This window comes from Arvicola amphibius, chromosome 1 (assembly GCF_903992535.2).
Source record: "Arvicola amphibius chromosome 1, mArvAmp1.2, whole genome shotgun sequence".
NCBI classification, from domain to species: domain Eukaryota; kingdom Metazoa; phylum Chordata; class Mammalia; order Rodentia; family Cricetidae; genus Arvicola; species Arvicola amphibius.
The window spans coordinates 7,730,386-7,751,402 of NC_052047.1; the positions used below are offsets into that span (position 1 = coordinate 7,730,386).

At 44.4% G+C, this 21,017-nt stretch overlaps 1 protein-coding gene across 1 annotated transcript; it reads left to right on the top strand.

The window, feature by feature from the left end:
* The first annotated feature begins 2,660 nt into the window (after positions 1-2,660).
* Positions 2,661-2,930, top strand: LOC119803956 (60S ribosomal protein L38). Its single transcript, XM_038315464.1, has one exon. It carries the CDS (start codon positions 2,718-2,720, stop codon positions 2,928-2,930), a length of 213 nt encoding a protein of 70 aa, XP_038171392.1. The 5' UTR covers positions 2,661-2,717.
* The last annotated feature ends 18,087 nt before the right edge of the window (positions 2,931-21,017 follow it).

Below are 21,017 nucleotides of genomic sequence, written 5' to 3' on the forward strand. Positions count from 1 at the left end.
AGGGGTTTAACAGCCTTAACTACCAGAGCTTTTCAGGAAGTAAGTGCAAGAGATGAAGATGCCACCTTCCTCTTTCTGTTCCGTTAAAGGAGACTGGTGCCTCAGGCGTGTGCCAGCTGCTAAAAAAGAGATCTCATTAGAACCATATTCCTAGCTCGTGGCTACGGTGGGGAGGTGAGTGGATCCTGGTGCCTGGATCGGTACACATGTACCCAGGGAGGCCAGCGGCAAGTGAGAAAAGCAGACCTGTGGAGTTAGCCTAACTCCGAGCCTCAGTTCCACAATTTACGTGCTCTGTGACTTTCTGATGCTTGGTCCATATCTGTAAAATGGACAGGATCATCCCCATGCGAATCCCTGTACTACAAAGAGCTCCTGAGTAGGAAACGCATGTCAAGATGGTGTCCCAGTGCACAGAAACGACACTACCACCAGATGGTTCTTTTCTTTCTCTTTTCCCCAGCAGATTCTGGGTTTTCTGGGCTAGGCCCACAGCAGGAGTACTGTGTAAATCAAAGAGACTGCATGATTGTATCCCATAAAACTTTAATGGATGTGAAGTGGAAACAAGAAAGAGTCCAGATGATACAAACCACTCCTAGAACATGGATTTGTTCCGAGGAGGGGCAATAGAGATGCCTCACCTATCAGCAAGTTTACATAATATCTTCCAAGGGTAATTACTACATTATACAATCCCAGACCTAGAAGTGACCTTAGGGCTAGGAATGGTGGCAACTGCCTGTAATTGTGGCATTAAAGAGGCTGAAGTAGGAAGGTTGCATGTTCAAGGCAAGCCTAGGCTACAGAGCAAGCCACTGATTCAAAACCCGAAAAGACAAAAAGTGACTGTAACTATAACTATCATTTGGCAGGACTTCCTCACGGAAACTGTGAAAGCTTTAACCAGACTCACCGCTCAGAGTGTTACAAAGTCAGCATGTGCCTGGGTGTCTCCCCAAACCTCATCACAGATCTAGATAATCACCGTTCTCTGCACCCCTTTGGGCTCCAGGAACCTCTCCCTCACAACCATGCATGTCCCTACACATACATGACATTTTCACGCAGTTTCAGGAGGTCGGTGGTCCAGGCACAGAATTGAGAAGCCCTGTGAGTTCCGTTGGGTGAGCAAACACGCAGAAGGAATGAAGCTAGGGGTCCTAGATAAAGCCCTACCTGGAAAAAACGGGTGGGTTATGTTCTGGAGCTAAAAACAAAAACAGTAGCAGTCACTTATTACTTGCTAAACCCTGTGCTAAGTACTCTCCATATGTTACCTTGTATAATGCTTACATCAGCACCATGTGTGTAACGCTTACATCAGCACCATGTGTGTAACGATTACCTCAGCACCATGTGTGTAACGATTACCTCAACACCATGCGTGTAATGGTTACCTCAACACCATGCGTGTAATGATTACCTCAACACCATGCGTGTAATGATTACCTCAACACCATGCAAATGACGCTTACCCCAACACCACGCTTGTAGTATGACCTCGGCACCATGCATGTAATGTTTACCTCAACACCATACAGGAGGCACCATTATTTCCAGTTCTTCAGGAAGGGACCTGAAGCATAGAAAGGTTAATAACTCGCCATCTATCACGTAGAAACAGAGTCAGGCAGAGGCTTGGGTTTCAGACGCAAGATTCCTTATGTTTATGGTTTTTAGATTACTCTGAGTATAGCTAAGACGTCCCCAGATGTCTGGCACCTCTGGCTTTCTGGAATGTTCCACACAACCTTAGCCCTAGCCCTTTGCTCTGCTGGTTTCTCCGCAGACTAGACACCAGCTGGTTCTCTTAGCTCTTTTTCCTCACTGAGGTCTTCCCCTTCAACTCCAGTTAAAACTAGAAGCCATCAACTCCCTACTCCTCCCCCCTGCCTTGTTTTCCTCTCCAGCACTTCTCCATCCCCATATCGTGCTGTATTGTGTCCGAGTTCTCTAGGATGCAAACTCGACATTAATGTCACGTTATTAGCTGATCCACGCAGGAATCTTAAACAGATGCTAGGTTTGATGAAGATTACAATATTGATAAGTCCCCTCAAGAACCTCAATCCTAGCCAGTGTGATGCCATCTGTCCGTAAAATCAGAACTATGGGCTTGAAGTGGGAGGATCATGAAGTTGAGGTCAGCTTGGATTTCAAAAAGAGGTACTATCTAAAAAAATCACTACCGTGCCACCCCAGACAATAAAATAACAAACAAAAGATGGACATGACAGCTCAGCCTGTAATCACGACAAAACAAAACAACGTTACTTTTGCATTTGCGGTATAGTTACACTGACTGGGGATTATAGTAAACTTTCCTGAGCAATTCTGCAGACATTGTAGCAATTGCTCCTCATTGCGGCTGAGATAGGGAGGATCACCCAGGTGAGGATGCTTGTTTCACAGCTAGTAAACACCCAGGTGAGGATGCTTGTTTGGCCGATAGTAAACCGAACCTTAAGAGTCTTTCATTCAGTGTAAGAAAAGTAAATCCCTTTTACTATAAGGACTGAACTTCAAAGTCAGAAGGTGCAGAAGAGTCCTTTAACGCTTGAGCTGGAATCAGCAGCCAGGTCCTCTGACACCAAACCCCACTCCTGCCCTCAATAAGGTTCCAGAGAAGGATAAGATTTTAAGGAACTTTTTTCTTTTTCCGTTCCCTTCAGTTCTGGCCGCTGTACGGTCTCCAGCGCCGAGCACCCGTCGCCATGCCTCGGAAAATTGAGGAAATCAAGGACTTCCTGCTCACGGCCCGGCGGAAGGATGCCAAATCTGTCAAGATCAAGAAGAACAAGGATAATGTGAAGTTCAAGGTTCGCTGCAGCAGGTACCTTTACACTCTGGTCATCACAGACAAGGAGAAAGCCGAGAAGTTGAAACAGTCCCTGCCCCCTGGCTTGGCAGTAAAGGAGCTGAAATGAAGCAGACCTCTGTGTTTGACTATTGAAACTCTAAAAAATTTTAAAAAAAAGATTTTAAGGAAAATTCCAGCAGTAATGATGACCCTTCTTCTCCCTACACTGTTAGCATAACAAGGACTTCTCCCTAATAATTGTCAGCTTTCCGGGCATCGTTAGCTACCTCCAAACCGCTGACATTTTCAAGAGGACCTGGTACAGAAAGACTGTCAAGTGCCAGGCCAGAATCTAAACAGAAGTGGAGGCTTCACGTATTGGGAGGAAGCCAAGTCCTGGCCACCACCCAGCAAACAGCATGTCTCCGAGGGACACCTGCAGTATTCCTGTTACCAGTCAAGTCTCGTGAGTGGTCGCCCAGTGTGTTTGGATCCAGATTAATGTTAAATGGTCTTCTTTGCTGTCTGGACTCTAGCCACAGTGCTGGGCTCTGTCGTTGGGCTGGTGATCTTGCTCCCTGCGCCTTTTATATTATTTGCTTTTCATTTTGTGTGTATGTGGTGCGTGCTCATCCGTGTGTGTGCATGTGAAGGTCCGAAGTTGACACTGAGTGCAGTGTGCTCATCCGTGTGTGTGCATGTGAAGGTCTGCTAGCCTGGTTAATTCAACGCTGTGTCTTCCTTAGACCTTGCTGTGAGACAGGATCTCTTCACGAGTTTAGAGCGTATCAGTTCATCTAGACTGGCTGGCCATTGAGCCTCAGTCTGCCCTTGTGATTGTAAACACACACGACTACACCTGGCTTTTACAGGGGTGCTGGGGATCTGAACTCTCATCCTCATGATTGACCAGCGATCACTTTACATACTGAGACATCTCCTATTTGTAACACTTCCCCTGACCGGTGACAGGAAGGGCCCTACCCTGTTTTACTGCCTGCCATCTTTCTCCATGCCGTCGGGGACGAGCGGTACTCAGGTTCTGGCTCGGTGTTTTCCACACCTGACTGTGATCCTTGCTTAGCCTTCCTGATTCAGTAGCCTGGGGGAGTGGACTCTGGGCAGGTGCTCTTTCTCAGAGGCAACGCTGATGCGGCCAGTGCCGGCGAAGACTATTTGATTTGCCAGTCACTCTTTCTCTGTTCGTCCCCAGGAGACTTCTACAGCCTCACTTTGCCCTGCTCTTCTTGCTGAGGAAACTTGTCCTCCCAGCCATCTGTGCTGTGCGAGGTTGAGCCTCACCAACAACCTTCGATACTCTGTGGCAAACAGAAGAAGTTCTGTGGGAAATTGAACTGCCTTCAAAAATACCTCTAATATTCATTATCAAGGACTTGCTTCATGACACGAGGAACAACCAGGCTGAGAAGGTTATCTAATGGCATAGTTTTATGGACAATCATTTTTGAAACTGCCCGGCTCAGATAAATATTTATCCATAATCTAGAGGGCTTTCTCCTCTCTGATTATCTGAGAGGGTAATGATGTCCTTACTGGTATCATACGCATATAAAGTGAGGAAATGACCACGCCAAGGTGGGGAGGTTGAAGAGAAGGGTTTTATTGTAGACGTGAGGGAGAATCCAGCCAGAGGGATCTGGAAGAGTCCAGAGCAAGGAGAGAAAGTAGTGGAGTGAGCATGGTCAGCAGAATGGAGGTCATGAGATGTCGGGGTCCCGTGCTAGCCCAGACCAGACCCCAACATAGACTATCTCTCTCTGGACCAGTGTAGAGGCACAGGAATAAATACACAGTCACGTGGCTTTAGCGGGAGGAAGATTCTCAGTGTTCCCTCATGGAATCCTGAGTCCACATCCTGAGAAATTCCAAACAGCCTTATATATCAAAACATAAACTGAGGGGGGAATTTATTAGCATTCTCTTTCCTACGTAACCAGGTGAATCACTTTTAGTCATGTTCACATCTACCTGTGTCTCCTCTGTCACGTCTTCCTGGTCTGTAATGCTAGCGCATGAGATGGAGAAGTTTAGGGTAGGAACTGGGTGAGAAGGGCCACAGGTAAATAGCACAGTGGCAGGAGGGTGGTGTTATACTGAGACAGTCTGGAGGCCAGCATGGCCTTTGGTGTGCTAATAGACACCAGGGATAGTAGGGAAACCTCTGACTACCTAGAGTGGTTACTAACTGATTGGCCAAGCTTGTGAACGCCGCAGGTCCTCTGGTGTGCTGTGGAATATTGTTGAAAGGGTGCATCAGCAGGGAAGCAATGGCTAGAAGTCATTCTACAAGGGGATTTCGATTTGTGATTGTGCAAGGACACCTTTTTTGTTTCGTATGACAAAATTAGGTTGTAATTCTAGCTACAAGGACTTAAATATTCAATAAAATAATGAATATTTTCTTTTTCTGCCTATCTATAGAGATTGCTTTAGAGAATATATTGGTTTTTTGTCTTTGTGACCAAGGCACCTGACCTAAACAATGCGAGGGAAGAGGGGCTTGCATTGGCTTACAGTTTCAGAAGGCTAAGTCCATGGTCACCGTTATGATACTGTGCAAGTTGGGACCTTCACGGCATCCCATAGCTGGTAGCTCCAAACCATGGCAGGTGACAGGATATGCCATGCAGACAGTTTGGATGTGGAGTTTATTGAGATAAAGGAGAGGGGGGAGGGAAGGGAGAGAGACAGACGGAAAGCTGCCCCCTCAGAGAGAATAGCAGAAAGGAAGAGAGAAGGGAGTGGGTGGAGCTTGTTTCTTAAAGGGACCTTTGCACCTGCCTACAGTCAAGGAACTGCTTGCCATGCATAAAGGTGAGGTGCCAGTTCCCAAGGGGCATGGCCAAGGTGTGCCTGGATACTAACAGTCACGAGTTCTTGATTCAGGCCTGAAGTAAGGCAGAATAGCGCAGTGGCAGGAGGGTGGTGTGCACCTCACACCTGACAGGAAGCAGAGAGAGAGAAACACAAGATGATACTAGGCAAGAGATAGTCCCTAGGGAAAGACTCTGTGATCTGTCATCTCCTGAGGGTTCCAGAGTCTGTGGAAGACTCTGTTAGTATTCAGACATCTGTACTTGCCTGTCCTTGGGGTACGGACAGGATATGTCCTCAGTTGCAGCCATTAAGAACACCTCCTGTGCACGTTTGCTATGTTCTCTTTTAAAAGGTGGGCCTTGCCCACCTCCCATGTCTCTTTCTTTCTGTTTCTCTTCTGCCACTCGTACCCAGGGACCAGTCTCTACCTGCCTCTCTGCCCCTTCTCTCTCCTCTTCCAATAAACCTATGTGAGCCTTGTTGTATGGCATGTCTTCTCTTTGTAGCATTTTGAAAGAAATTACAATACACACACTCTCTCTCTTCTCTCTCTCCCCTTCCTTCATTCTTTTCTTCCTTTCTCTCCCCCTTTCTTCCTTCCTTCTTTTTCTTCCTTTCTCTCTCTTTTCTTTCCTTCCTTCCCCTCTCCCCCCTCCCCTCTCCTCCCCGCTTCCTTCCTCTAAACCCCCATGTCTATGGAGGGCATTCCATAGTCAAACCACAGCTTCCCACCTGGTCCTCAAAGACACATGATCATCTGAGAATGAAAGCTGCATCCAGCCCACCTCCTTAATCCTCAGAGTCTTCGTTTCAATGCTGCTAAAAAGCAAATATCAATTCTCCCCGAGACACAGGCAATTTCTGACTGAGTTCCTACAAAGTGGAAAAGTTAAGTTATTCCAACATAAAGTGGCACTGTATAAACAGTCCATTTTCAAAGGGAACAGCTTGAGAAGAGCTGGAAGGGTCAGAACAGAACTTGGTGGAGAAACAGAAAATCCTGAAGCTCCGCGGCTAGCATCCAGCACTTACAATGATGTAATAAGATCTCCAAAGGGCTTGGGTGTAAACCTAAAGAGGTAAAGAGGAGGGAAACTTCCGAAGTCCCAGCAAGGCTGCATGAAAACACACACTTCCGCATAGTTGCTAACAGTTTCATCCAGCACTTCATGATTAGAGCCAATAAAATTGTAGGCATCTACGCGGTTGATATAGCTGCTCATACGTCCTACTCAGCGCACCCCAGTGGAGGGTGCTGAGCCTGAGGGGCACAAATGTCTGCCCACAGAGAGGTTCCACACACTGCAGCTTCTGGATCTGACCTAGGTCTGCTGACATCTGTCAGTTATTTAATATCTACCTGATATATTAATTCCAATGAATCCATTGTTTAAGTTAAAGTAGAACCAGTTTCTGTTGCTTGTAGTCAAAGGATGGTGATTAAGACTGACCTCCCTGACAGCTCACACTGAAGGCCTTTTGAAAAACCGTATGCAAAAACCTACTACTATTTTAGAAGCTTCCTGAAATATATACATATATGAAATGAGTTTAAACAGAATAATATGAAATAAAATGTCCCAAATAGACATCTTATGCCACCGAGTAAAATCCCCAGTGCCCGGAATGGGTTATGTCTTGTGGAGTCATTGGTCAAAGGGTTCCTATGGAAACCTCCAAACATCAGGCTATGGTCAAGCTCTACAACCTGATGCTAAGGTTCTCTTATTTATTATCTCATTGAACATAAGAAATCAAACTTGTGCCTAACTAGACGATTCACTCCTACTGACTGTTCTTCCTGGTCCCGGAAGGTGCTCTGCAAGTTACCAAAAGAGAAAGGTAGTCAACATCATCTGGCCACAAACCTGGAGACCTACGACAGAGACCTGCCTGCAGGATATACTTGCGCAATCATGGCACCAATGTTACGGGAGGAACTAACCACTGTTTTATGTGATTTAAGGCCCATTCCTTAAGATGGAACCCACACCTGACACCATTAAGTGGCATAGCAGTGGAGACTAGACAGGTCACTAGCGTAGGGCAAAAACAAATACTATTGCTTCACTAAATGCACATGGCAGTAAAATGACTCCTCATGGCACACTGCTACACACACAGATCAGTGCCCCATTAGAGAAGACCACCACAACACAACAACAGAGACCTGCAACAGGACAAAGTGCAGAGAGTGAGAGACCTTGGAGCACCCAGTCCTAAGTGGGGCATCTTCATAAAATCTCTCTCCTCGAGGCTCACACGGAAGAGGAGGCAGAAAGATCCAAGAGCCAGAGGGGACGGATGACTCCAAGAAACAGCATCTTCCTGTTGCGAAATTCGTGCAGCAGGACTGTTGCGGATGTGAACTCACAGAGACTCTGACAGCACGCACAGGCCCGTGGGCCTTAGTCCTGAGTGGGAGAAGTGGCCACCAAGTCCCACCTAATCAGGAAGCTATCGGCAGTGGATCCACGCTGTCAAAGGTCCCTCTTTGGAGTGTCACTGGGTATCACCACATTCCAGAGCAGGCCCCACGGCCAGGAAGACCTAGCCAACACAAAATCAACTCAATTTTTAAAAAAAAGATAAAATGAAAAGTACCTGAGGGAACCAAAGAAAAATCATTGCATGTGCAGCCCAGGGAGAAAAAAAATCAAAGACTTCCTTTCCTACCTGCAAGGCAGCCAAGAGCTCTGCTCCCACAGTAATAGGGAAATTTCTGAACGTAAATGCCTGCTTGAAGACCCTGTGCTAGATACCAGTGGAGCTGCATTTCCAATGCCATTCTCCAAGATGACTGTCATTAAAAATTATCTTCCTGCTGGATAGTGGTGGTGGCACACGCCTTTAATCCCAACACTCAGGAAGCAGAGGCAGGCGGATCTCTGTGAGTTTGAGGCCAGCCTGGCCTATAGAACAAGTCCCAGGGCTTGCTACACAGCCGAAGCTACACAGAAATACTGTCTCAAAAAACAAAACAAAGTAAAAAAATTATCTTCCTGGAGGCTGGGGGAGAGATAATAGTAGGATAATTAAAAAGAAACCCATATAAAAACCCACTATTGTATAAACTTCATATATTTGTGCGAATATGTGATTATTCACATGACGTTTAATTGGAGTTGTTCTAAAGAAAGGATTATGCTTACCCCAGAGGCCACAGCTATGAAATAAAACCCTCCAGTGCTAGGTGTGAGAGTCCTCCTCTCAGTGTGTTGGTCAGAGGTATCCTGGAGACTCCTAAACAATGCAGGCCATTGCTGATGTTCTTGGTTTCCTGCCAATACTTGATGGACAGCCCTACTGCTGAAGTGACCACACACATTGGCATTGGACATGTAGAAATCGAGTTAGTACTGACCAGGAAGTTTGGTCCTCGATGGCTAGCTTTCGTAGCTGAAGAGTTAATGACCTAAAACAAAGGCCCTCAAAGAAACTGAAAAAAACCCCTCCTAGCTCAGCATAATTATAAGAATTCCTGCTGACAAGAAAAAGTCAGCCCAATAAGGAAATCTGCAGTCCGTCAAAAGCTAGGAACTCCCGACGGCATGGTCAACAGATGATAAAAACCATCTGGCATGTCTGGGCCCCAAGACTACAAACAAGTCTGCGGATAGAGTTTTCCACTCCCAAAGCTCCCTTTTCTACCCTATAAAACTTTCAAGTCCCCTGTGCCTTAGCTCACAGTCTCTTCTCCTGGAGAAAAACTACGCCCTTCATTGCTCTAGCAGAGGACGATCTGCTTCTGTTGAAACCAGCTTCTTCTTTCTTTTATTGTTGGGTTGCCTCAATCGATCCTAATCTAGCAATAGTACTAGAAGGCGATATACAGGCTACAGGAAGCAAACAGCCATCAACAGTTTTACCTGGCTGTGAACCCTGTGAATCATAATGATCGACGTGGCAAGAGATGCCCATGGGTGTAATGGTGGCACAGGTCACTCTAGGGCAACCATTGCTTTTTGATTGACCCTGGCGACTGTTCTGAAACCCTCAGGCTTCTCTCTCACCCACCAGTTCCCAAATAAGCACTCAGAGGCTTAATCTTAATTACAAACTGTTTGGCTGATGGCCAAACAGGTTTCTTACCAGCTAGCTCTACATGTAAATTAACCCATTTCTAATAATCTGTATATCACCACATGCCCTGTGGCTTACCACCTCGGCTCTGGCATCTTACTCCTCCAGTGGCTGCTGGCTTCTCTCTGATCCGCCTTCTTTTTCCTTTATCTTTTCTTGGATTTCCTACCTGGCTCTATTCTGCCTGGCTATTGTCCAAATCAGTGTCTTTATTAATCAATGGTAATACACCATATTCACAGCATACAGAAGGACATCCCATATCACTGTTCCATGGGAGGAAACATGTCTGGTACTGCAAATCTGGTATTGCCAAGAACTAGCTTGCTAAATGGGCATAGTATCAAACTATCCCCTAAATTGTTTTCTGGGAGAAGGAGAGTCAGTTTCTTTAAGGCTGTGGATTATTAAAACAAACAAAAAGAACACAAAGTTGGGGCATAGGGATGTGGGGGGAATCTTGGAAGAGTTAGGGGATCTTGGAAGAATAGGGGTGAATTTAATCAAAACATATTGCAGAAATTTTCAAAAAATTAAGAAAAATGTTATTTTAAAAAATTATACTCCTAACAACTTTTATATTTTTAAATATTACTTCATGAAAGTTACAAAATGTCAAGAAGTAATAGCATACACCTTTAATCCCAGAACTCAGGAGGCAGAGGCAGATGGATCTCTGAGTTCGAGGCCAGCCTGGTCTACAGAGTGAGTTCCAGGACAACCAGGAACTCATCTCAAACAAACAAACAAGCTATAATGCTTAAGAGAATGTATACAAGGGCCAGCAAGATGACTCAGCAGGTGAAAGCTCTTGCTGACAAGCCTGAGACCCTGAGTTCAATCCCTGTGACTGACATGGTGGAAAGAGCGAACCAGCTCTGTGAACAGAGTCTTCTGATCCCCACATGCACACTACGGCACACACACACAGAGACGCACACACAAGTTCACACACACAGACACACACTACATAAACAATTTTTTAAAAATACAATGAACTCGAGACTAACAAAATGTTGTCAGAGTAGAGCCAAAGGGCAAGGAATCTCTTTATTCTACTTTTCTAACATGGGTGTACTTGAAATGTCCGTAAAGAGTACTGCCCATTTGTCAAGCAAAAGACACTATATTGTTGAGTTTATTTCTCCTGGAAAGCCCTGCACTGCCTGGTGACCTGAGAAGGCAGTGGGTTAACGTATAAACAGACAAACGGTCAACCCTGCCCTCCTCTCATATCTGTCCAGCAGACTTTTAGGGCAGGCAGCGAAACAACCATTCTGGAGCTTGGACCTGCCCCTCTGTTCAGGTGAGATTTGCGACATTTGTGATGCCTAGGTCGCCCTCATGTTCACCTCTTAGACTTTCCTCATCCCCTGGGTCTCTGGGCTCAGGCCTATCTTGAAATGCTAAATCTGGTTAATGTCTCTCAGTACCGACCTTGTGCTCCCCCAGGACCGTCTGGGCTGGATGACAGGGGTTAATTCAGAACTAACAACCCTTTAACACTATGTACATGCTAAACTAATAGTGGCATGCATGTTTAGAATCTGTCCTAGGATATAAAGTGTTTTTATAACAGAACACAAAAGTCCTTCTCTCCATCCCTCTTGGCCCTTATCATTTCCCACTGCCAGTAGCAACTGTCTGCGGAGATCTGCACCACATGGCATCCTGTGGCCGTTTACCTGGTGGATCGCCAGCAGAGCTCTTGCTCAGCAGGAAAAGTTTGTGATGTGTCTGTGTCTGCAACAGCTATCATAAACAGTACCAGTAGGAGCCAAGGATCGGACATGCTTAGCTTGTATCACACGTAAGAACCATTTTTCTGGAACCTCTTGTCTCGGTTACTTCTGGACCGGCTGGTACAGGGCCCTCCATTTTTGTGGTTGGTTTTGAGACAGATCTTAGTGTAGCACAGGCAAGCATTAAGCTCATGATTCTCTTCATTTTCTTACTTCAGCTTCCCCAGTGCTGAGATCACAAATACGTAACTCCACAGTTTCCCCCCCCTATATTTAAACAATTTTTTAAAAAATACTCTTGGTTAGCAGGGGACTGGAGAGATGGCTCAGCACTGGCTGCTCTTCCAGAGGACACAGTTCAATTTCCAGCACCCGCATGGTGACTCAGAACTGTCTGTAACTCACTGGGTGGTGCACAGATATATGCAGGCAAAGCATGAATATGTGTAAATAAAAAATTGTAAATATTTTTAAATTATTGTTAATTTACTTAATTATTGCTGATATTCTTTAAGTTATCTGGTGTTCGTTTTTGAGTTCCTGTGTCTCTGGGATGAGACCTGTGTCAGTGATCTAATCTGACCCTACCTTTGGATGTAAGGTAAGTGACAGATGGTAAGGAATTAGTGTCAATGAAACTCTTCCATCCATCAAGCAGCAAAGAAGTATGAGAGGAGTGGCTGTCAGGCCAAGGCCACTGAAAGCCCATTTTGTTTTCAACTTAATTTTGTCTATAACCCAGGGAATGTTGCAGCATTTAGGAGCGGTTGCTTTTGTATAAGGTCAACAAACAACAGTTACAAAGTATCAAGGCTCAAGACCATAACTCTCCAGAGAAGGACGAAAGCCTTACGTTACAAAGGGCTAAGAAGACCCCGGTTAGGATTCTATAGAGAGCTGCGAGAACATTAGCATAAACAGACACATGAACCATGGCTTTATTTATAGAGGAAGCCTGACAAACTTAGCTGAAATAAACATATCTTCTAGGCCAGTTTTGTAAGCATCACTGAGCAGTGTCTTAAGAGAGTCCTACTGTTTCAAACAGAGGACTAGATTTGAGTTATCGATCCACATGCTGAATTTTTTACCTTGGAAATTTTCAACCTTCAATCATTATATATATACTGTTCTCGAGGTGCTTCCTCCCTCCCCCACCCCAGCAAACCTGTGCGACAACTCACTTGGACCTCTTGAGATCCATTTAGGAGTCTAGTTTTACCCTTATCATTCCTTTTCCAATTTGGGGAAGTCCAGTCACTTCGTTGTAAGATAAAATCTTATTTTACCATACAAGTCTCTGATTTTATAGGGGAAAAAAAAAGATTGTTTTTTAAAACTTCCCTTCCTATGGTAGTTTGAATGGGAATGGCCCACGAGCTCTTATGGTGGAATACTTGGTCGCAGGGGTGTGGGAAGGCTTAGGAAGTATGACTTTGTTGGAGGAGGTGAGTCACTGGAGCCTGGTTTCCAAGGTTCAAAAGACTGAGGCCATTCCTTGGTCTCTGTCTAGCTTCTGCTTGTGGTTTGATGTGAGCTCTTATCTGTCCCTGCCACCATTGCCTCTACTCCACCATCATGGACTCTAACCCTCTGAAAAAGTAAATACAATTAAATTTGTTTGGTTTTCTGTAGTAAGAGGCTGCTTGTTTGTTTCCCGGCCACGCTGACCCAAAGTAATCACACAAAAACTGTATTATTTGCAACACTGTTTGGCCAATAGCTTAAGCATATTACTAGTTAGCTCTTACATCTAGAATTAACCCATTTTTATTATTTCATATTTTACCACAAGGTTCATGGCCTACCAGCAAGGTTCCAGCTGGCAACTTGGTTCTTTCTCCTCTGGTGGCTCCATGGCTTCTCCTTGGCTCTGCCTTCTTTCTCCCAGCATTCAGTTTAGTTTTCCCCACCTAGCTCTGTTTCCCTATAGCTCTGCTATAGGCCCAAAACAGTTTCTTTATTAATCAATATTAATCACAGCATACAGAGGGGAATCCCACATCGCCTCCCCTTTTCTGTCTAAATAAAAAGGAAAGTTTTAACTTTAACATAGTAAAATTACACATACAAAACAGGCATCATGCAAGAATTACAGTTACAATATTTACATCTACTTTATCTTTTATCACAACTAAGGAAAGCAATAATCGTAAGTATCTATTCTTCAACTCCATCAAGGACTCCAGAAGGATATAAGATTACCTAAGGAAGTGCATTGTAAGCAACTTCCAAAACTCTAGAATTGACAGAGACATCTTATTGCCTGAACAGTCACCCAAAGTTCTTCTGTATCAATGGGGCATCCATCTTCTGTCCACAGGCCCGTAGTATCCAGCATACTTTTTCATGAAGCAGGAAATTTGAAGATCTGTCTGCCTTGTAATGGCAAAGTCCATCAGTTGCTTTCTTCTGTGTCCTGCAGAATGTCTGGCAGACACTTTAATGATGCAGGAACCTCAAAGGACTCTCTCACCTTCAGCAATCATTTCTCTCTGGGTCTTGCATGTCCAGTTCATACAACATAACATCAAGCAGTCTAGGCAAGAGCAGTTTCTTGTCCAAATGGCTAATAAACTCCATAAGGAGCCTCTTTGACTCTCATCGTCCTCTTGAAGTAATTGGTGCTGCCAGGAGCAGATGTGCCTCATTGTCATGAAAAGCCCTAAGTTCTTAAAACATTTTAAATACCAAATTCTGAAGGTCTTTAAATACCAAATTCTGAAGGTCTCTGAAAGATTTGAAGAATACCTATCTAACTGAAATATATCTCTATATATCTAGAAAACCTAACTAACGTGACTACAAGCTTGACTATTATAGATGATTATCTATTAACCTGTATTTCTTAATAATACATTACTTTTTTGGTTTTTAGAGACAGGGTTTCTCTGTAGCTTTGGAGCCTGTCCTGGAACTAGTTCTTGTAGACCAGGCTGGCCTCGAACTCACAGAGATCCGCCTGCCTCTGCCTCCCAAGTGCTGGGATTAAAGGCATGCACCACTACTGTCCGGCTTATACATTACATTTTAAATGAGCTGCACAAACACGATACCTTAATCAACAGCAGAAATATATATCAAACAAAATTTATCTTAAATGCATATCAATAAACTAAGATTCATACAATACAAAGTATTCATATCTATAGCATATCCTCCTTTAAAGGTAAACAAACATTTATAAATAATATTTGGGAATTTGGGCATAATTCTCTCCAAACTGATTCCTACTTTTTGTTGGGCAAAGTAATTTTGGGGGTGTTCACTGTGGCCTTTCGGAGGATCTTGTTCCATCAAACCACATTACCTGGCAGGGAACTATAGGTTCTCATCCTCTGTGGAAACAAAAGAAGAACCTCTTTTCCAAAGCAACATATTCTTAGACCCAAATTCTGAAGTCAAGATACCTTTAAAATATCCATGCTGGTTTAGCTTAGCAACCAATACAATGAAATATCTCTCTGTACTTAGTTCTTTCACAGTCAAAAAATTCAAAGAAAATATAATATACATAATCCAGATTTTCTATGTATATTCCATCTTTACATGGCTTATTTTTCCTACTCTATTACTCTTTCTACAAGTTTAATATTGATTTCATTATCTTTACTCCTTTTTTTCGGTTTTTCGAGACAGAGTTTCTCTGTAGCTTTGGAGCCTGTCCTGGAACTAGCTCTTGTAGACCAGGCTGGCCTCACACTCACAGAGATCTGCCTGCCTCTGCCTCCCGAGTGCTGGGATTAAAGGCGTGTGCCACCACTGCCCAGCTATCTTTACTCCTTTAACCTATAATTGTCTGTACTCTTTTATATTATAACTGTCTACAAGCTTTGTCCTCTCTCCCAAGCCTACGTACATTTATCCAAAACTGTGGCCCATTTAGAGGTCTTTTTCATCTGAATTTGCCTTTATTGTGTATCTGTAATCCTTTTCTTACCAAGGCTGCTTCTTAACATGCTAAGTGGGTGTGACTAGGACGAAGGCTGCCTCGCCTTTTGGCTCCACCCAGTCCAACTTGTCGGAGGGCTGCTCATTGCCTCTGAAAGTCACTCTCTCAGGCGCAGATCCAGGGTTGGGTCACAGCAGGTCTGTTTTGTCATTAACAAGTTGTGGCACTTTGCTCACAAATCCTGTTTAAATGCTCCATAGCCGGACCTCCCGAAACAGTCAGAGTTTGTGTTGGCAGCACGGCCCAGAAAACCTCCGTTTCAAAACAAGGCATTTTTTTCTTTCTGCTACTGCTGAATCAAGAAGATCTCTCTTAAAGCTGGCGGCTACAGCATGCCACCAGCAAACAGAGCCCATGTGGGGGGTGAGGGAGACATGTGATTAAACTTTGCTTTTTAGTGTCTAGAATTCCTTTCTAAGTCCTCTCAGGTTTTATGTAGATTTAGCTAGCACACAGTGGAGTGCCAATTTGTTGTAGGAGACTGCTTGTTTGTTTCCCAGATAACCTGACTCAAAATAATTAAACAAAAACTGTATTATTTGCAATATTGTTTGGCCAATAGCTTAAGCATATTGCTAGTTATCTCTTACATCTATAATTAACCCATTTCCATTATGTTATATTTTACCATGAGGCTTGTGGCCTACTAGCAAGATAGGAGGCTGTTTGTTTGTTCCTGGCTGCTCAGTCCCGAAATAACCACACAGAAACTGTATTAATTAAATCACTGCTTGGCCTATTAGCTCTAGCTTCTTATTGGCTAGCTCTTACATCTTAATTTAACCCATTTCTATTATTTTATATTTTACCATGAGGCTTGTGGCCTACCAGCAAGGTTCCAGCTGGCAGCTTGCATCTTTTCCCTCTGGTGGTTACATGGCATCTCTCCTTGACTCTGCCTTCTTTCTCCCAGCATTCAGCTTAGTTTTCCCCACCTAGCTCTGTTTTCCTATAGCTCTGCTATAGGCCCAAAGCAGTTTCTTTATTAATCAGTGTCAATCACAGCATACAGAGGAAAATCCCACATCAGTTTTCTTTTCTTTTCTGTTGTTGTTTTATGTTTTTCAAGACACTGTTTCTCTGTGTAGCTCTGACTGTCCTGGAACTCTTTCTGTAGACCAGGATGGTCTTGAATTCAGAGATCCGCCTACTTCTGCCTCCTGAGTGCTGAGATTAAAGGTGTGTGCCACCACTGCCCAGTACATGCTTTATTTTTTTTAGAAAAGGCACTAAGACATTTACCAAAAATAGGTCCTCATATTTGCATCCTTCTTATGTTCTTCCCTTCCTGCTGGTTTCCTTTTAGCTTATTTTCTTTTTTTTTTTAACATCATGAGTGGGAACAATATAACAAATTTATAAACTTATTAAAATATATTTGAATCTTAATTACATCTATGGCATAGTGCGACAGATTAAGATCAACTGTCTATAGTTAAAGACTATAGGATGTCTTAGGATGACTTTATTGAGACTTGGATTTTTAGAAAAGTGTGTGGGTGTGTGGGTGTGTGCACGTGCTCAACTGTTAGCAAGCTTCATACCCTTCCCCTTCCCTTTTACAGTATGCAGGACCAGTGTGTTTGTAACATAAGGTACGGAAATGCCCATCTCTTCTACCTGACCCTATCAAAGCCACAAAGGTGCTGGACACTCAGACACTGTCTCAGGTTTCACTGTGAGGAGTCACCAGACAGGAAGATGGCATGGGAGTCTGCCATCACGTCATGTCTTCCATAGAGTTTATTTGAAGATTGTGTTAAAACTCAAGGTATAGCTGTAAGATGATATGATTTCTTCATAAAATTATCATGAGTAAGTTTTTTAAATCCTTTACTTAGCTGAAAAGTGTTGTTATTGTAGCCTCATTCTCTCGGACATTGGGTTTTATTTTAGGCATTCACGTTGCCTAAGCTCCCACGCACCAGGCTACTGTTTTCACATCAAAGTCCTCCTAGAATGCTGCTGGACTCTAGAATACGTTAGAGCCAAAACCCAGCAAGTTCTCTAAGGAATCTGGGAATGAGAGAAGGACAAATGAACACTCAAGAGTTTACAAAGAGGACAGGTAGTGGTGGTGCACACCTTTAACCCAGCACTCAGGAGGCAGAGGCAGGTGGAGCTCTACGAGTTCAAGGCCAGTCTGGGCTACAAAGCGAGTTCCAGGACAGCCAAGGCTACATAGAGAAACCTTGTCTTGAAAAACAAAACAAAAAACAAAACAGACAAAAAAAAGTTTATAAGGAACAGCTCTAGAACTCTGCCTGGCCTTCAAGCCATAGAATGATAGTATACATACCCTGTCTCCCCGGTGCTTCACCAGGACTGTGTATATACCCTGTCTCCCCGGTGCTTCACCAGGACTGTGTATATACCCTGTCTCCACGGTGCTTCACTGTATATATTCCCTGTGTCCACCACCACTTCTTGGCTTAAAGAATGGTAACCATCTTTTTTTAAAAAGATATTTTATTGATTTATTTGTATGTATGCATGTGTGCTGCATGAGTTTATGTGTATCATGTGTGTGTAAGTGGCCACAGATGGGAAGTGGAGTTACAGTTGATTGTAAACTGCCGTGCTTACAATCTAACCCAGATCTCAGCAAGAGCAGGCGGTGCTCTACTGATTGAGCCATCTCTCCAAACCGTGGAATCATACCTCCCTCCCTGCCCTTTTTCCCCTTCCCTCCCCCGCCCCCACAATACCCTGTGATGTACAGAACCTCTTGACTCTCCTCAAAGAATTAAATGTGGCTGGGGCTTCTAAGAACTGTTCATTCCCCCAGGCATACTGATTCCTGTCTATAGTAGGAGCCAGGAAGTCTAGCCCAATCGCTACCACACAGATAACACCCACAATACTGTAGATAGCCCATGGAATCAATGAAAGGTCTTGAAATTCTGGAATACTCTGTTTTTCACGCCTTCATTCTTTCTCTTCTACCTCCACACCCATTTCTGCCTAACTCCTGCATCTGGAAACACTAGCTTTCCTCTATGGGAACATGGGCTGGTTCTGTCACGTTGTAACAAATCCTCTCTCCTATAGATGGCTCCTCAGAGTGCTCTCCTTTCTTCATGACACATGAATGCCAATATTTCCATAGCTCATTTCTACTACAGTAGCTGCTTTCTGCTCCAGATTTTCCACCCTTCTCCTGAGAAGATGCGGATGCAGTGTGCTCTGACCTGGATAAACTGTGGCCGTAATCTTAAAGCCAGGATAATCTTCCCCTAAATCATGTCTCTTCCACAGCTCTGAGTAGTAACATCTGTTCTGAGTGTTCTGAGGTGTTATCAACATTCTCTCTGACATTGAGTTTCTACATAGCGGGGAGGGGGGTCCCCAGAAGTGAGAAACCATTGGGCTTGGAGTTAATAAGAGACTGTGGAGTGGAGGATAGGAGGGAAGGGGATGAGCTGGCGCCTGGTTTTCATCCTAAGGCTTGGTCACATCCTCAGTCTGGTTTCTCAGGAAGGAGTAGTCCTTCAGGGGAAAGAGATAAACAAACCATATCGCTTGACACCCCCAGCCTCTGGCTACAGAAAACCAGACACACTTTTGGCTTAGGCACTTCTGGTGTCTCTGGCCTCTAGCACAAACAATGCTATCCGCATCTTAAAGGACATGTCCAACTTTTAGCCAAGAAAGAAACTAGTTATTTTTTTCTTTTTACCCTAGCCTACCTCACCTCCTGTTCACATCGCCGTTTTAATTGCCAAAGCGTGACAATCCTCTACTCTTCCCTGCTCATTAATGGCATTTACCCACTGCCGTGGGTTCCCTAGCCTTCGAGTTCCCAGAGTCTGTGATCATCATGAAATATTTAGAAGAGGAGATCAAGGCGGATGAGATGACTTAGCGGGTAAGAGCACCAAGTCAGGGACCCCGAGTCCGAACCCTAGAATGGACACTGTGAAAAGAGAACACCAACTCTTTGCGAGTTGTCCTGTGACTTCCATACACATACCATGGCATGTGCATGTGTGTGCACACGTGCCCCGACACGCAAACAAACAAACAAATGTTACCCAAAAAAGGTGATGGTGACACCAATAAATCCAGAGTCACAAACATGCCGGGCAGGACTCTGGGATTCTAGGACAGCGTGCTGTTTTCTCTCTAGGAGAACACTGTTGTTTCTTTCCTCTGGGCCCCCACTCCCTGGCTCAACACTCTTAGTTCCTATGACTGTGGTGCTTCCTAGGCACACTGACCGGCCTGTGGCTTTGAGTCCCACCCTAACTTGACCGTGTTTCAGTGTAGCTCTCTCTCCCTGATCCCGACAGTACGTCTTGAATCCCAGCACTCAGGAGGCAGAGGCAGGCGGATCTCTATGAGTTCGAGGCCAGCCTGGTTTACAGAGTGAGTTCCAGGACAGCCAGGGCTACACAGAGAAACCCTGCCTCAGAAAAAACAACAACAAAAGTAAATGTCAGGAAACACAAAACCCCCAAGAACAAAAGGAGTTCTTGAGAAGAATGATGTGAAAAGTGAAGACAGACGAAATTCCCCCCAAAGAAAGGAAAGTTCTCTCCGGAATCTCGGGATGAGAAGAGAGACCATGCCGCCATGATGAAGTACCGCGTGGCCACTTCCCCGTGTCTGAGTATGACAAACATTCTGTGTTCTACAGGCAGAATATGATCTCCACAGTTGACTTACTTTCTGGTGTGCATTTTCAGGGCCATAACACAGTCTTTACAGATCGTATTATTTTTTTTCAACCTGATGTTTCTACTTCCTACCACTTCAAAGGGAGAAAGTACGTGGTCTCTGGTATATTGAAGTCCTGAAATAGACACTGAGAAAAGTAAAAGAGTGGGGAAGTGGGAATTCTCAGAAGGAAGTGTCACCCTAAAATAACTCCCAAGAAAGAGAGTCTCAGAAGGACCTGCACACCCTGGGGAATGAGTGTCGCCATAGAAACGTGCATGCAGACAGGCTTTGTTTTTTTTGGTTTTATGGTTTTTGTTTCTCTGTGTAACAGCCCTGGCTGTCCTAGAAGGCACTTATTAATCAGGCTGGCTCAACCTCAGGTTTTTTGCTTGTTTGTTTTGTTTTTATGTCATGTTTGCATGTGTATTTGGATAGGAAAGGCATGCCATAGTGTGTGTATAATTCATAGGACAACTTACAGAAGTTGTTTTTCTCCTTCCACCATATGGGTCCCTCCCTAAGATCAATTAGATGTGACAGCAGGCAGTGTCTCCCATCTTAGCGGCCTGGGAGACAAGACTTAAAGGTGAAATGAGGAGGGTACCGGAACTCATTTGGTGGCAAGTGCCCTTGACCGCAAAGAGTGGCAGCCAGGGTGGTGTCAGCCCAGATTTGAAGAAGCAGCTCTTGAGCAGGTGTTCTCAGAGGAAACCCTCCGTGTGGGGGCTGGAGAGGGGCCTCCGTGGTTAAGAGCACTTGCTGTTCCTGTGGAGGTTCTGGGTTTGATTTCCAGCACCCATGTGGTGGCTCTCAACTGTCCATAACCCCAGGTCCAGGGGATCCAATATGGATACACATGTGGTACACTTACATGCAAAAGGAAAAACATGCATAAAGAAAAATAAACAAACCGTTTTTCATAAAAGAAAATGGCCTG

What these genes read in the sequence shown, in the direction of transcription:
- LOC119803956 (XM_038315464.1), top strand. Translation starts at nt 2,718, where the DNA reads ATGCCTCGGAAAATTGAGGAAATCAAGGACTTCCTGCTCACGGCCCGG.